Source organism: Leptonychotes weddellii, chromosome 10 (assembly GCF_054177405.1).
Source record: "Leptonychotes weddellii isolate Sample4059 chromosome 10, ASM5417740v2, whole genome shotgun sequence".
Classification (NCBI taxonomy): Eukaryota; Metazoa; Chordata; class Mammalia; order Carnivora; family Phocidae; genus Leptonychotes; species Leptonychotes weddellii.
The window spans coordinates 99,527,991-99,541,788 of record NC_138378.1 but is presented as its reverse complement, the minus strand read 5'-3'; the positions used below and the strand labels follow the sequence as shown (position 1 = coordinate 99,541,788).

The following is a 13,798-nucleotide window of genomic DNA, read 5'->3' as shown; positions in this document are numbered from 1 at the left end:
TGTGTTCACGGAGGCCCTGGCTCTCGAACATGCTCACATGCTCTCTTCATCTCTCTGTCTCTGTCACCGTCTCTGTCTCTCTGTGTCTCTTACATATATATATGGAAGTGTTGTCTACCATTATTGTCTTCTCATCATCTCCATCAAAGCTCAGGAGTCAAATACCACTGGTGTTCAAAACCCCTCTCCGTGACTTACTTGCTGGGGGACCCAGAGAAAGTACATTTAGCCTCTCTTGCCTGAGTGTATTTGTAAAGTGGGGAGAGTACCTGCCTGTTAGGGTTGCTATGAGAACCAATGAGATCAGGTTGGTCATGTGCTCAGCACAGGGCTTGGCACACAGTGATGCTCACAGCAGAGGTAGTGGGGAGGTATTGAGGGCTGCTACCATGGTGGTGGATTCTGTTTTTCTTTAGGTCTCTTCTGAACCAGAAGGAAGTTTAGGGGCATATGGAGAGTGAGCTAACAATGAGGGTTTTGCTGTCCACTCTTGATGGAGTAAGTAAGTTGAGGATCAGTGATCATCATAATAGTTTATAGGTTTATATTGCTTTATAGTTTTGAAGCTCTTTACATATATGTTGACTCCTTGATACAACAATTCTGTGATGTAGTAGACAGAAGACCTGTCCTCATCACTGCTGTTTACCAATGTCATAGTCCCTGTATTTATAGTGGATTTCAGCAACTAATTCTATAGATATTACACTTCACTCTTGATCTAGCTGTTCTTGAGTACTTAGTGTTTTAGGTAGATGCTATGTCCAGTACTTTGGACTTAAAGTTCTTTTTTTTTTTTTTAAGATTTTATTTATTTATTTGAGAGAGAGAGAGCATGAGAGGGGGAAGGGTCAGAGGGAGAAGCAGACTCCCTGCCGAGCAGGGAACTTGATGTGGGACTCCAGAATCATGACCTGAGCCAAAGGCAGTTGCTTAACCAACTGAGCCACCCAGGCGCCCTGGACTTAAAGTTCTTTGTCCTTTTCTTTACTCCCTTTGAGCAACCCATTCAAGTGGCCATATCATGGATTCTGTATCCCCAAGAATTATTCCACCTCTAAATTGTGTTCTTTTTAAGCAGGGTTTGAACTCACGACCCGGAGATCAAGACCTGAGCTGAGATCAAGAGTCGGATGCTCAACAGACTGAGCTACCCAGGCACCCTAAGTGCTACTTCTCTTTCTTATTTTCCCAGGATATTTACATTAAATTTTTTGGTTACATGAATATTCTCTATTAACAGTCTATGCCTATATATATAATATTCAAAATGAGCATTACAGGCTACTATGATTGGGGTTTTTTTTGCTTTTTGTTTTTTATGATGTTAATAATTGTCTTGGTTTTCATGTTTTTCTCTCTCTTTGTAAGCCTCTTGTCTGAAATCAATGTCTCCTGCCTTTCTTCTGGCTTTAGCTCTGGATAGTCACTAACCCTTTGTAATTGCTAAATCCAGTGGAGTCTTCCAGCCCTAAACTTTTATAGCTGTGCTCTTCTTGTTACTTCCTCCTCCCTTGGTTTCCATGACATCACTTTATCCCATCTTTCTGAGCACTCCTTTTTAGTCTTGCTTATGCATAGTCCCCTGTTTACCTTCCCTTAAGTGTAGTGTTCCTTAGGATTCTATCTGTAATCTGATTCTTACTCAACAGAATCTCTTTAGGCAATATCTGCCATGGCCATGAATGACTTCTATTATTTATTCCTCCTTATAGAACTTTCTTCTAAGCTCATTTAACTGGCCATTGAACATACAGATAGAGAGTATGAAGACATTTGTCAGTGCTTCCACTCCTGTTCAAGGTCCCACTCTCTTCTTGTGACATCTGCATATGCATTGTGTAGAGGCTTTGGTATCTGCCTGTCTAAAGTTCCCTTCGCCCTACCTGCTCCTGTTCACATAGACAAGCCACCTCCTTACCCTTTTACTGTTCCGTTCCCTTCACACACCACCAAATACACACACACATACACTCTCTTCTCCAACTTTTCCCCTCTCAAACACCTGCACTGCCTCTCTCCATTTTCATTGGCAAGAAAGCTGAAAGTTTTCTCTCCCCCAACTCCTCCTATAGGAGGAGGATGTTGGACCAATTGTCAGATCCCAGAGAAAGCAAAGTATTTTACTAATTTAGTATGCTTTATTTCTACTTGATAGTAACTATTTTAGTAGGCCATCCCTTTTAAAATGTGTTAATCCTTGAAATGTTTAAAGAATGATCACTTGACAGTAGTGCATATCCATGCAGTCCCTTCTGCATTGTTAACTTTTAGATTTAAAACCACGAGTGGTGGGCGCCTGGGTGGCTCAGATGGTTGGGCGTCTGCCTTCGGCTCGGGTCATGATCTCAGGGTCCTGGGATCGAGCCCCGCATCGGGCTCCCTGCTCCATGGGAAGCCTGCTTCTCCCTCTCCCACTCCCCCTGCTTGTGTTCCCTCTCTCACTGTGTCTCTCTCTGTCAAACAAATAAAATCTTTAAAAAACAAAAAAACAAAACAAAACAAAAAATAAAACCACGAGTAGGATTGTAATAAGAATTTTATTTTTTCAGAATTAAAACTACACATGTGGGGTTGTAATGTGAATTTATAGGCAGAGATAAGGTATCTTGTCCAAACAAGAAAGAAAAACACAACTAAATGTTGTTTTCCACTTTTTTTACTGTATGTAGTTAGGACCATGAGTCTGAGCTTACATTCCTAAAAGCTACAGGTGTCAATCAGATCATTCAGAGAGAGCACTCAGAATGAGAAGAGAGAAGCATCAAGCCTGTAAAAGAAGAACCCTCCCAGGAGCCTTAAAAGGGAGCCTATGCGAATCAGCATGTGATTCTAGAGAGTGGTTCAGCATGGCTTGATGTTTATTTTTAAGAAGTGTAAAGATGATATTCCAGCAGGTCTCAAGGTTTTTCACCATCACAGTCATTGATGATGGTGATGGTAGCCCTTTGTTTTTTGTTATTATTTGGTTTTTTTCTAGCTTACCAGTTTGTTCTGTGCATTTTTTAAGGTCCTTAAAATTCTGGTCAGGGCAGTGGTTGACGGGATGACCGATCGAAGTGGAGATGTTGCAACTGGCCTCAAAGGGAAGCTGCAGGAGTTACTTGGCAGAGTGACTTCAAGAGTGACGAATGATGGAGAAATCTGGAGGCTGTATGCCGAAGTGTATGGAAATGGGCAGAGCGAAAAGCCTGATGAAAATGAAAAGGTAAGTCCTCTTTCAGTCCTCCCGGGTGCTTGCCTTTTGTTTGAATTATGTGTATTGGATCTGCTTCCTTGATGGTTGGAGGAAGAGTTAAATAGCTTGAAATGGAAGATTGATATGCTCAGGTTTTCCGTTTTGATTCAGAATCTTTAACATAAGCACTTTGAATTGTGGGCAGGTTAAGACTTGTAAGCATTCACTTTTTTTTTTCTTTCTATGAATTTTTCTTACATAATTTTCTCTGTTTCCTGCAAAAGGTCTCTCCAGTCTGCTCCCCCACTGGAGCTGCCGCGAGCAGCTGCTCCCATTATTTACCCCCAGCCCTTTCTGCGGGCTCCTTGCTGAAGACTCAGGGAGATGGGGCCCAGGGACAAAGATGGTTTAGATCTGAGATAGGGGCCATGGAAGGGAAAAAGGAAAAGGCACTAGATAAGAACATTGGAGGAGAGCTTGTAAGTCTAAACACAAAATGCTTTACAGAGGTTGCCCTGCACCTTTCTCGGAAGTGCATTAGAACACCAGTTACACTCAAGTTATGCCTTTGGCCTCTTATCTTAGAACTCAAAGGAGCCCCCAGAGTTTGCAAGGTTGAAATAACTGTTTTCTGTTCTTTTCAAAACATCCACAACAAGTCACATGTACTCCTTGCGTGAGTTTGGAATTCGCTGCAGTACAGCTAATCTGTGGGATTCCTAGCCATCTCTCCTCCCTCAGTCCACCCAGCTGGCTTCTACCATTGCTTGTCAACCCAGAGAACACATAATCACACGCACGCATGCACACACTCCTACTTTCTCTCCTTCCATTTCTTCTTGAATTATGTGCTCTTGCATATGGAATCAAGGGTAGTCTGAATTCTCTGATCGGTGACTTCTCCCTCAAGAATCTGCAAGGATGGGGCTGGGAAAGAGTGTTTTAAACTTCTGTGAGTATACACACCTCTCGGTAATTCTGTAGGTGTCGTCAAGTTCATGCCTCATTCTCTAAACCGGGCTCTTAAGCTGATGGCTACAGATGCTGAGGAAAGGTGTGTGCCCTTCTTCTAGATTTCCAAACCTGGCATTTCTGTTTTTCTGTTTGGAGGGAAGTGTCTCTATCCAAATACATCCATTTGATTGCTTTTAATTGCTTATTGCTGTTGGCTGTGCGTCTGTACCCTTTCTTTGATGAGAATAATAAAGACCGTGCTGCATGACACAGATGCTAGTTTTTCAAGTTGGAATTAGTTCCACATGACTTCCAGGAAACCGAGTTTGAAATGTGCATTCTACTTGTTATTCTGAACACTGTTCTTTTTCTGTCCTCAGGCGTTCCAGTATCTCTCTAAGGCATACAAGTGTGACACACAGTCCAGTTGTTGGGAGAAAGATATGACATCATTTAAGCAAGTGGTGCAGAGAGCCTTAGGACTCGCACATGGTATTTGATGTAACGTTTGCTATCCCTGCCATGTTTTAATGTATTTGTACTGAAAAAGAATTTGTCAGAAGTGAAGTTCCATTACAAATAACTTCAGATTATTTCCTTCTATGGAAATTGTCATATTTCATGCAGCAAATCTTTATAAGACCAGCTGCTAGGTAGTAAGCACTTCGGAGCAACAGGAGCAAATAGAGGCCAGAGCGTAGGAAGGATAGAGGCTTAAATACCATTGGAATAAGTGATGGGTATCAGGAGCTTTCAAGACGTGAAGTACCTTTCCAACTGTATCTGACCTTCAAGCACACAAGGGCCGTTGGTGTTGCTTGTGTAGTATTAAGGAAATCTGTTAACATTTCCTGACTTGTAGTCTTCCTTTATAAATGGAAATATTTTTTCTCAAAAATACATAGATTACTGGAGGACGTAGAATGTACAAAAAGCTGTGGCATATGCAAAAGAAATAAAAAATATAATCCTATCCCTGCGTTTGGGAAATTTAGTGGATGATATTCGAGGGGAGAGATAACCTTACATATAAGGTTGCATGCCTGTTGGGTATATTCCAGATAAAGGCCCCTTTTCATTATTTGCATTAATGAAAAAATATACCAGTTAAATTTAATAATGCATTTTTATATTTAGAACTGAGTATGGATGTGTGATGCCCTGGATATGCAGTTCAAATAAAATAATGAAGCCACAGTGTTAAGAACTGAATCACAGAGACTATGAACCTATCCTAAAGTCCTCCTCTAACTTTTTTGGCAACTAATAGTTACAGTAATTGGGGAGCCAATGAGACCGTAAAAAGGGCAGACCCTTGAAATCAGGGAGACCTAAACTCCAGGACCGGCTCTGCCACGTACTTGCTAGGTGGTGTTGGGTAAATCACTTAACTCCTCTGAGCCTTAGTTCCCTCATCAGTAAAATGGGGGTAATGCCTACCTTCTTGTTAGGAAGAATAAATGAAAACACATTTAAACACTTAAGAGTATCTTGCACATGGTTGAAATGTGAATCCCTGACCTTCTCACCCCAACCCTGTTCCTTCTGGGGTAGAGGAGCTGAGCTGTCTGATAAGGCATTCAAAACTAAAAAGAGAAAAAGGAAGAACAAGAGTAAAGGTTAACGTGTCTCTAAAGAAGTCACAGAACATTCGAACAGTTTAGAAATGGGCTTAGTAGTTGATAATTCTACTTACGGTCTTTGATATCACTGACAAGAAGGATATAAATATCCAATTATCTGGGCCGCCTACCCCTTGACAGATCAGGGAGACATGCTGAACTCTGGGTAGCTGAACTACAGAGTAGATGAGGTGGAGGTCATCGCCGATAGACCCGTGGAATGTGGCTGCAGTTCATGTGGATTGTGCTGGCCTCATGGTGGGTGGGCTCAGAGGGAGTGCAGTCCTGATGCCTTTGACCTTTGTGAATATAGTACCATGTTTGAGGAAACCCATACCTAGGTGTATTATGTACATAATTACAGCAAGGTGCAATCTCCTTGGAAGAATTTATCTTATCTACTTGAGATTGCCAACCCTAAACATTTCTGTGAACAGCTAGCTTTGTAACAGTCAAAGCCAAGATATTTTCTGTAGTCACTAAGTGATGCTATTAAACCTGTCAAATATAAATGCACAGGTTAAAGAAATAAGTACTGCAGGAAGAAAATCTTCAGTTTGTATCTTAAAGTCGTTTTTAAGCTATTTTGGGCACCGTTTTTTATCAGGGCAGTACTGGGAGAAAAACAAGCTTCTATTCTTTTAAGTTTCCTCTGACTTTAATGAATTAGGTGTTGGTGTTCCTACAACACTTTAAGCATCTGTGAGTGGATGCTCAGCTTTCTGGTGATATTTTAGATTTATGAAGATAAAACTTTACCTTTTCTTTGTTGCTTTTTTTTTTTTTTTTTAAGATTTTATTTATTTGACAGAGAGAGAGATAGCGAGAGCAGGAACACAAGCAGGGGGAGTGGGAGAGGGAGAAGCAGGCTTCCTGCCGAGCAGGGAGCCCGATGTGGGACTCGATCCCAGGACCCTGGGATCATGACCTGAGCTGAAGGCAGACGCTTAACGACTGAGCCACCCAGGCGCCCTCTTTGTTGCTTTTGTAGACCAGTGCTCAGCTGAGGAATGAACTGGGTTTCTTTGTTATTCTCTTCTTTTTTTTTATCTTTCTCCCCAACACTGTTGTCTACCTTGCTCAATTTTTTTTTTTTTTTAAAGATTTTATTTATTTATTTGACAGAGAGATAGCGAGAGCAGGAACACAAGCAGGGGGAGTGGGAGAGCGAGAAGCAGGCTTCCTGCCGAGCAGGGAGCCCGATGTGGGGCTCGATCCCAGGACCCTGGGATCATGACCTGAGCCGAAGGCAGACGCTTAACGACTGAGCCACCCAGGCACCCTACCTTGCTCAATTCTGAAAAAGAAAATAAAACATTAAGAAAAAATCACACACACACACACACACACACCACCTCCACATGATTTACACACACACACACACACACACCACCTCCACATGATTTACTCCCTTTTGGGTTGCTATTTTTAAGAGTAGCCATGTACTTGATAAGACATTGCAGTGTCTCTCCATAGGGCTTCAGACCTTTGTGTAACAATGTTGTCATCGTGTACCCATTTGTATTGTCTGGGGGCTATTCATTTCCAATTTCTGCTATTCTGTTTTCTGGGAAAGGGTAGGCAAAAGCTGGTTCCTTCTTTGCCATCCAGGGTCTTTCAAAATAATAGTTATGCATTTTAACTATAGTCTGCCTGGAGGAAGCACTGCTATCTTGGATTTCCTGATGATTTGGAACAGCATTTTATTTCTCTCCCTTTCTAGAACTCTTATCTTTGTCTCTAGTGCTTTTTGGAAATGGGATTAAGCGAGGGGTGTAATAGTGTTTTTGTCTTTTTGCTCTTTTTTTAAAATTTTTTCCTGAATGAAAATAAGAATTAAAAAAAAAAAAAGAAGCTGTTTCTGATACGTTCCTAGGTATTTAACAGCCCAAATACCTCAGCCGTGGTAGTACAACGGTCTTCTCCTAAGGCACACAGACATCATAATCCTCACTATCTCCAGGTTGACTGTGCCCTTTGAAAACGAGTTACACATTGTTGATTACCATGCATTGTTTCCACCCTTAGCTGAGAAATGTCAAAGTCTAATAATTATTCTGAAATGAGAATGTCAAACTTGGTTCTCACCAGCCATGGAAGATTAATTAATGATAAAACGATTTTCCAGGCACAGGCAATCCCCACCAATTGATGAGAGTTTGCATGCAAGAAAGACACCTATTTTCCATTCCTGGTCTAAGATCTAGGGCACTGAGTGACTTTCATCGTTGCACTGTTTAGTGTAGTTTTAAAATAGGATCTGGTTATTGGTCTGCTTTGTGGCAAGCATAATTTAGAAGAACAAAAATAAAAACAAACCAGTGGAGAGATACCAGGCATTGTATTTTTACCAAGCTCCTCACTTGTTCTTATAAAGCATTAATAGCCAGGCCTTCTGCTAGGGAGGATTATCCCCTCTTGATAATTTCACGTTTTAGGAAGATGGGCTCCCTGGCTCTCTGGACACAGCGTTGTCACGCGTGAGTGACTTTGTTCTCTCCCACTCCCTGCTGATGCCAAGCACCACTCAGCAACCTGAGAGCCCGGGTGTGGTCACCTTCGCTGAACGCAAGCACATAGGTTGTTGAAATCACTTCTTCCAGAATGGGGACGTAAACCCGGAGTAGGAAAATGCAGTTAGAATTGAGCTGTAAATACCTGGATGTCGCTTCACTGGGCTGGTGTCATGGGCCACTGTGAGCCCCCATTTGGGACCCGGTGCCCTGGGAAGCTACACTAAAGATCTGCCTCATCTGGTTTTGCCCTCTGTGGGCACCTTGCGTTCAGTTAGATTTTGTCTCTTTTTGCCTGATTTCACTGTGTGTGTGTGTGTGTTTAGGGTCTCTTCCCAGTGATCTGTAACTTACCAAAAATCACCTATTTCCCCTCAAAATTCTTCGTTTAGCAATAAGCGTGAAGAAGGATAATGGGGGAGGGCGCCTGGGTGGCTCAGTTGGTTAAGCGACTGCCTTCGGCTCAGGTCATGGTCCCGGAGTTCTGGGATCGAGTCCCACATCGGGCTCCCGGCTCAGCGGGGAGCCTGCTTCTCCCTCTGACCCTCTCCCCTCTCATGCTGTTTCTCTCTCTCTCTCTCAAATAAATAAATAAATAAAATCTTTGAAAAAAAAAAAAGGATAATGGGGGAAATTATGCACATAATTGTTGTCCTTTTGCCAAAACAAAACCTTTCCATGTGGGAATATTTCTCAAGTCTGTACTATAAAATCCTAATTAAGTAATGGTTTTTGGCACTTGTAAATTATCGTTACCAGTATTTAACGCATGTTTTCTCCCATATTTATGTTTCAGTGGCTATAAAACACAGTAAAAACAAATCCAGCCCCCCAGAGGCTATACAGGTGCTTTCTTCAGTTCGACTCAATTTACAGGGCCTGTTATCTAAAGCAAAGGTGAGAGTGATTTAAAATGTGATTTAACTCAAAGTGTCATAGGAAGAAGGGTCTCTAGCATGAGCTGACTGCTCTTAAATCTTCTTTTTTACGTCAGGGCTGATTTTAGGCCCACGTTACGTTTTCGCTATCAGCCCCCAGGGGGTAGGTTGGACTGGTGGGGGTGTTACTGGCCCAATGGCTAGACTCCTGTGGGTAACTTGGGAGTCTTTGAAATTAATACTTGTAACCCAGCCCTGCTGCTTTCTTGAATTTAAATTAAAACAATGCTCTTCTTATTGTCACTTTTTCCGAAGTGTGACATACATGCCCCTGATAGCGCTTGGCTGAACTTTCGATTTCAGTGTGTATTTATTTCAGCACATGTTAGAAAAACTTTAACTAGCACCTCAGATCTACATTTTCGTGAATATTATTGCTTATTTTTCATTTGCAGTAATGTAATGTTTCCTCTAAAAAAAGACTTTTATTTAAGAAGCTGATTTCGAAGCCCGGTGATGGGTATTAAGGAGGGCACGTACTGCTTGGAGCACTGGGTGTTATACGAAAACGATGGATCGTGGACCACCACATCAAAAACTAATGATGTATTGTATGGTGACTAACATAATATAATAAAATTAAAAACTACAAAAAAAAAAGCTGATTTCGAAACAAATATTAAGTAGGTAGTATATGGATTTCACAAAGATTAAGGTCGGTGAGTGGCTCAGGTTTGACAACTAAAACATTTACCATCAATCTACAAATGCCACCTTGTGAACTAGCGCTGGGTTGGGGACACCTGAGAATCCCTGAGGGAACTGGTTTGGAGTCTGAACTCAGAGCGTCTACCTGTGGCAGGGCAGGTACGGGGCGGAGCCTGGGAGATCCCTGCAGCCAGGTGTGGATTATACCTCTGGAAGCAAACTGTAAAGGAATATAGTTTCTTTCTTTTTTTTTTTTAATTAATTAATTTATTTGAGAGAGAGAGAAAGCACGAGTGGGCCGAGGGAGAAGCAGGCACCCCGATGAGCAGGGAGCCCGATGTGGGGCTCGATCCCCAGACCCTGGATCATGACCTGAGCCCAACCGACTGAGCCACCCAGGCACCCCGAGGAATATAGTTTCTAATACAATTCAGTGCTTTCTTTTCTCATTTTTGCTTGCCTTCACTATTTAATCTTGGGTTGTAAATGAATTCTGACACTTCTGAGAGCAAGTCTATGGCAAGTGAAGTCACTTCAGGACACATGTAAAAACCTTCCCAGAGTAAGTATGTCTTTTTATTAATTGCTTGATCTTTTCTGATGAGGGCATCATTTTTGCCCCTTTAGATTATTAACTTGCTTTACTATCCTTTTAATCTGCAAGCTGGACCCAGTTTCTAATAATCTACCAGGAAGAACTGTATTTCCTCCCAGCTTGGTATGATAACTTCAGAATTTTGTATCTCAGAAGGCTGCACAGACTCTCAAAGAAAGTCAAGGTAGCAGGCTTCTCCTGTGACTTTCCTTCGGGAGATAGGTTTCCTAGTTAGTTTTGGTTAGATTACTAACCTACCCACGATTGTTTATTTCCTCAGGAGATAACTCTACTAGTTCCCTTATCTCTGTGCAAAGCTTTTTCTTATAAGTTATTACTTTTACATAAATCTGTACCTGCAAACCTAAATATCTTGTCTCTGCAGGTACTGCCCATCCTCCCTTTTGTGGAAGATCCCCAAACATTGAAAATGAGGCCTCAGAACATCATCTGTGTTTAGATTTTGTTCTCTTTAGATACCAACTGGGAAAATTTGCCTCCCAACGCCTCCTTCTGAAAGCCTGTTTTTGCTAGAGTGTTTGGGAGTCTCTGATTTTGTAGTAGATCATATGCCTTTCCTATTTTTTTAACAACTTGGGTTTGCTCAGCTGAATTGAGATCCCCAAAACACTTTTTTAGAACACTTTAAAGAGTGAAAATGAAATAGGATAGATAGCTCTATTAAATAGCTTGTAATAAGCTTGGTTTGTACCAATCTCTGATCTTTTCTTGCCAGGCCAGGGAGTTCATGGAAATAAACTAGAGCCTAGAGACTCACCTGAGACTCCGCCAGTACATGGGCTCCGCCCCCCCACCCCCCGGCCAATCGCTGTGCAGATTTGCTGCAGAGGGCATGAGGGCTGTTGGGGAAAATGCCGGAGAGCCTGGAGACAGGACAGATTTTACCACTTACACACTTTGGGATCCTCAGCAAATAATCCATTCTTTCTAAGCCCCAGTTTCTCTCTCCTTCCTCTTTAGTTTATAGGTGAGTGATGCAGATTCATGATGATTTGCAAGCACTATAATTCTTAGTAAAAATAAAATATGTGAGTCTAGGTTATTTTTCTAAAAGGTGTTTTCTCTACTGATCACATTGCGACGGCTCCTATGTCATTCTCTTATGAAATGTTGTGCACGGTGTGACTACATGGTAACGTGACAAATCTTTACTGAACATTGATGAAGTCCTGCGTTCAGTGAGTGCTCTTGGCTCCAAAAATCACTGTGTGAAACTCTAAGCTTGTCCCAGTGATTATACCATCACTCAAAACATCTTTGGGACTCCCTTTTTGGAATAACCATCAGAACAATTGTCATGTCTTATTATCTATGGTCATGATAGTAAATAGTCATATGGTAATGGTAAACAAGTCATCTAGTCAGGCCTGGTGAAAAAGATAGACAGTGGGACTTCTGGGTGGCTCAGTCGGTTAAGCGACTGACTCTTGATTTCAGCTCAGGTCATGATCTTAGGGTCCTGGGATCGAGCCCTGTGTCGGGCTCCATGCTCAGCGGGGAGTCTGCTTGAGATTCTTTCCCTCTGCCCTCTACCCCCATCCTGTTCACGCTCTCTCTCTCTCTCTCAAATTAAAAAAAAAAAGAAAGAAAAAGTATGTTGAGTAAATTACATTTCTGATCAACACACAAACACACACACATGCACACTGTGGTCGTAAAATCCTGAAGCTCATTTTCTTGGGTGCCTATCCTGGCTCAGCAGGCAGTTCCAAATAGAGAGGCTCTCCAGAATGCCTCAGCTATGGTGGCATTATCGAAGTATGTTGCAATGTGCCTCCCAAGGCAATTCCTTTTACAGGAAGAGGGCACATTTATTTTTATTTTAATATGCTGGGCTTCTTTGCTTTTACCAAATCTTGATAATCTTTGTGGCCTCTGAGTCCTAAGCCGTAATAATTTTCAAATAATTGGCATAAAGGGGTATGATTTGTATGAGCTTGAACATAAAATATATTCATTTTGCTTATATACACAATGAATAGATTTGTTTTGTTTGGATGACAAATGTCCATTCATCCTGAAACCATCGTATGACATCAAAATGAATAACCAGGGGACACCTGGGTGTCTCAGTGGGTTAAGTATCTGCCTTCGGCTCAGGTGATCCCAGGGTCCTGGGATCGAGTCCCACATCGGGCTTCTTGCTCAACAGGGAGCCTGCTTCTCCCTCTGCCCCTCCCCCTGCTTGGGCTATCCCTCTCTCTGACAAATAAATAAATAAAATTAAAAAAAAAAATGAATAACTAGTGAATTCAACTGCAACTATTTTTAAGGGCAACCATTTTTAAGAGCAGAGCTCATTTGAATTTATAAGTTCAGGCATGTTGTTTGATGCCTGGTTTAATTTTGCGGCTTGTACATTTCCAGGATGGTGAACAGAACAAACACTAACCATTGCTACTACCATGTGGTATTATTAGATACAGGGAATTTTAATTCTATCCTCTGTACCTATTTTATTTTAAAGAGATTGTCATTGTTTTGATAGTTCTCCTTTGTTCTTTATGTTGCAGCAACTTTTTACAGATGTGTCAAGTGGAGAAATTTCCAGGGAGTTAGCTGATGAAAAAGCAGCGATGGACGCCCTCGTCATAGAGCTGCAAGGCCTAAGCAACCAGTTTCGAAACCAGTACTGACCATCCTGGGAAGAGTTTTTGGAAAAGGAGCGCTCACCTTCTGAATTTCTCTTATACCTGTGTATCTGAAACACGAGATAATTGATTTTTTTTAATAAATTTCTCTTTAATGGCTAACATTTTTGTTTTGTGATTTTTCCACGTTTGGACTTTCCGAAGTACGTTAATTAAAAGTTCCCTGTTTCTTTAGGCTTAGTTGCAGTTGAATTTAGTATATTCTTTTGTATTCTGTGCTGAAGTATTTCGGCACTAAGAGAAAAAAATTACAGTTTTCTTTTTAGCATAGGGTTTATTCTCTCTCAGCCTAAAATGAATTAGAGCATCCTTTGGAAAGACTTAGTCTGTAACAGGGAAAAAAATCCACACACTACAAGTCTGTGGAATCATTGGATCGGCTGCATTATTATCCAAAAATGATAAAAGGTAGATAGAATGACAGAAATCTTTTTCCTTCTTGAGATTTTATATTTGTGTCAGAAAGGTACAGGCTTGGCTAAATTAGAAATGTGGGCATACTTTAGCTTCTAAATCAAGAAAATGCAAGAAAAAAAGTGACATAACCCAAATTTTGATTGAGCCATTAACCACTACTAACCAGGCTGACCCTTCTCATTTTGTAGACTGCCAGTCCTAAAGATGGTTGTTTAATAAGGTTATTGAGTGAAGACAGCCATAAATGCTGCCATATTACAA

The 13,798-nt window shown here is 41.4% G+C and overlaps 1 protein-coding gene across 4 annotated transcripts in view; it reads left to right on the top strand.

Moving 5' to 3' along the window:
• TTC27 (tetratricopeptide repeat domain 27) overlaps window positions 1-13,222 on the top strand; it is a 156,000-nt gene extending 142,778 nt beyond the window's left edge. For 2 of the 4 annotated variants that reach the window (XM_081796958.1, XM_081796957.1), the window contains 4 exons: window positions 3,011-3,208; window positions 4,513-4,624; window positions 9,064-9,164; window positions 12,983-13,222. In XM_081796958.1, coding sequence (XP_081653084.1) covers window positions 3,011-3,208; window positions 4,513-4,624; window positions 9,064-9,164; window positions 12,983-13,105 — 534 coding nt within the window. In that variant the 3' untranslated portion in view covers window positions 13,106-13,222. Of the gene's footprint in view, window positions 1-3,010; window positions 3,209-4,512; window positions 4,625-9,063; window positions 9,165-9,600; window positions 12,029-12,982 lie in introns of those variants that run through there. The other 2 variants (XM_081796959.1, XM_081796960.1) reach the window with 2 other exon arrangements.
• The last annotated feature ends 576 nt before the right edge of the window (window positions 13,223-13,798 follow it).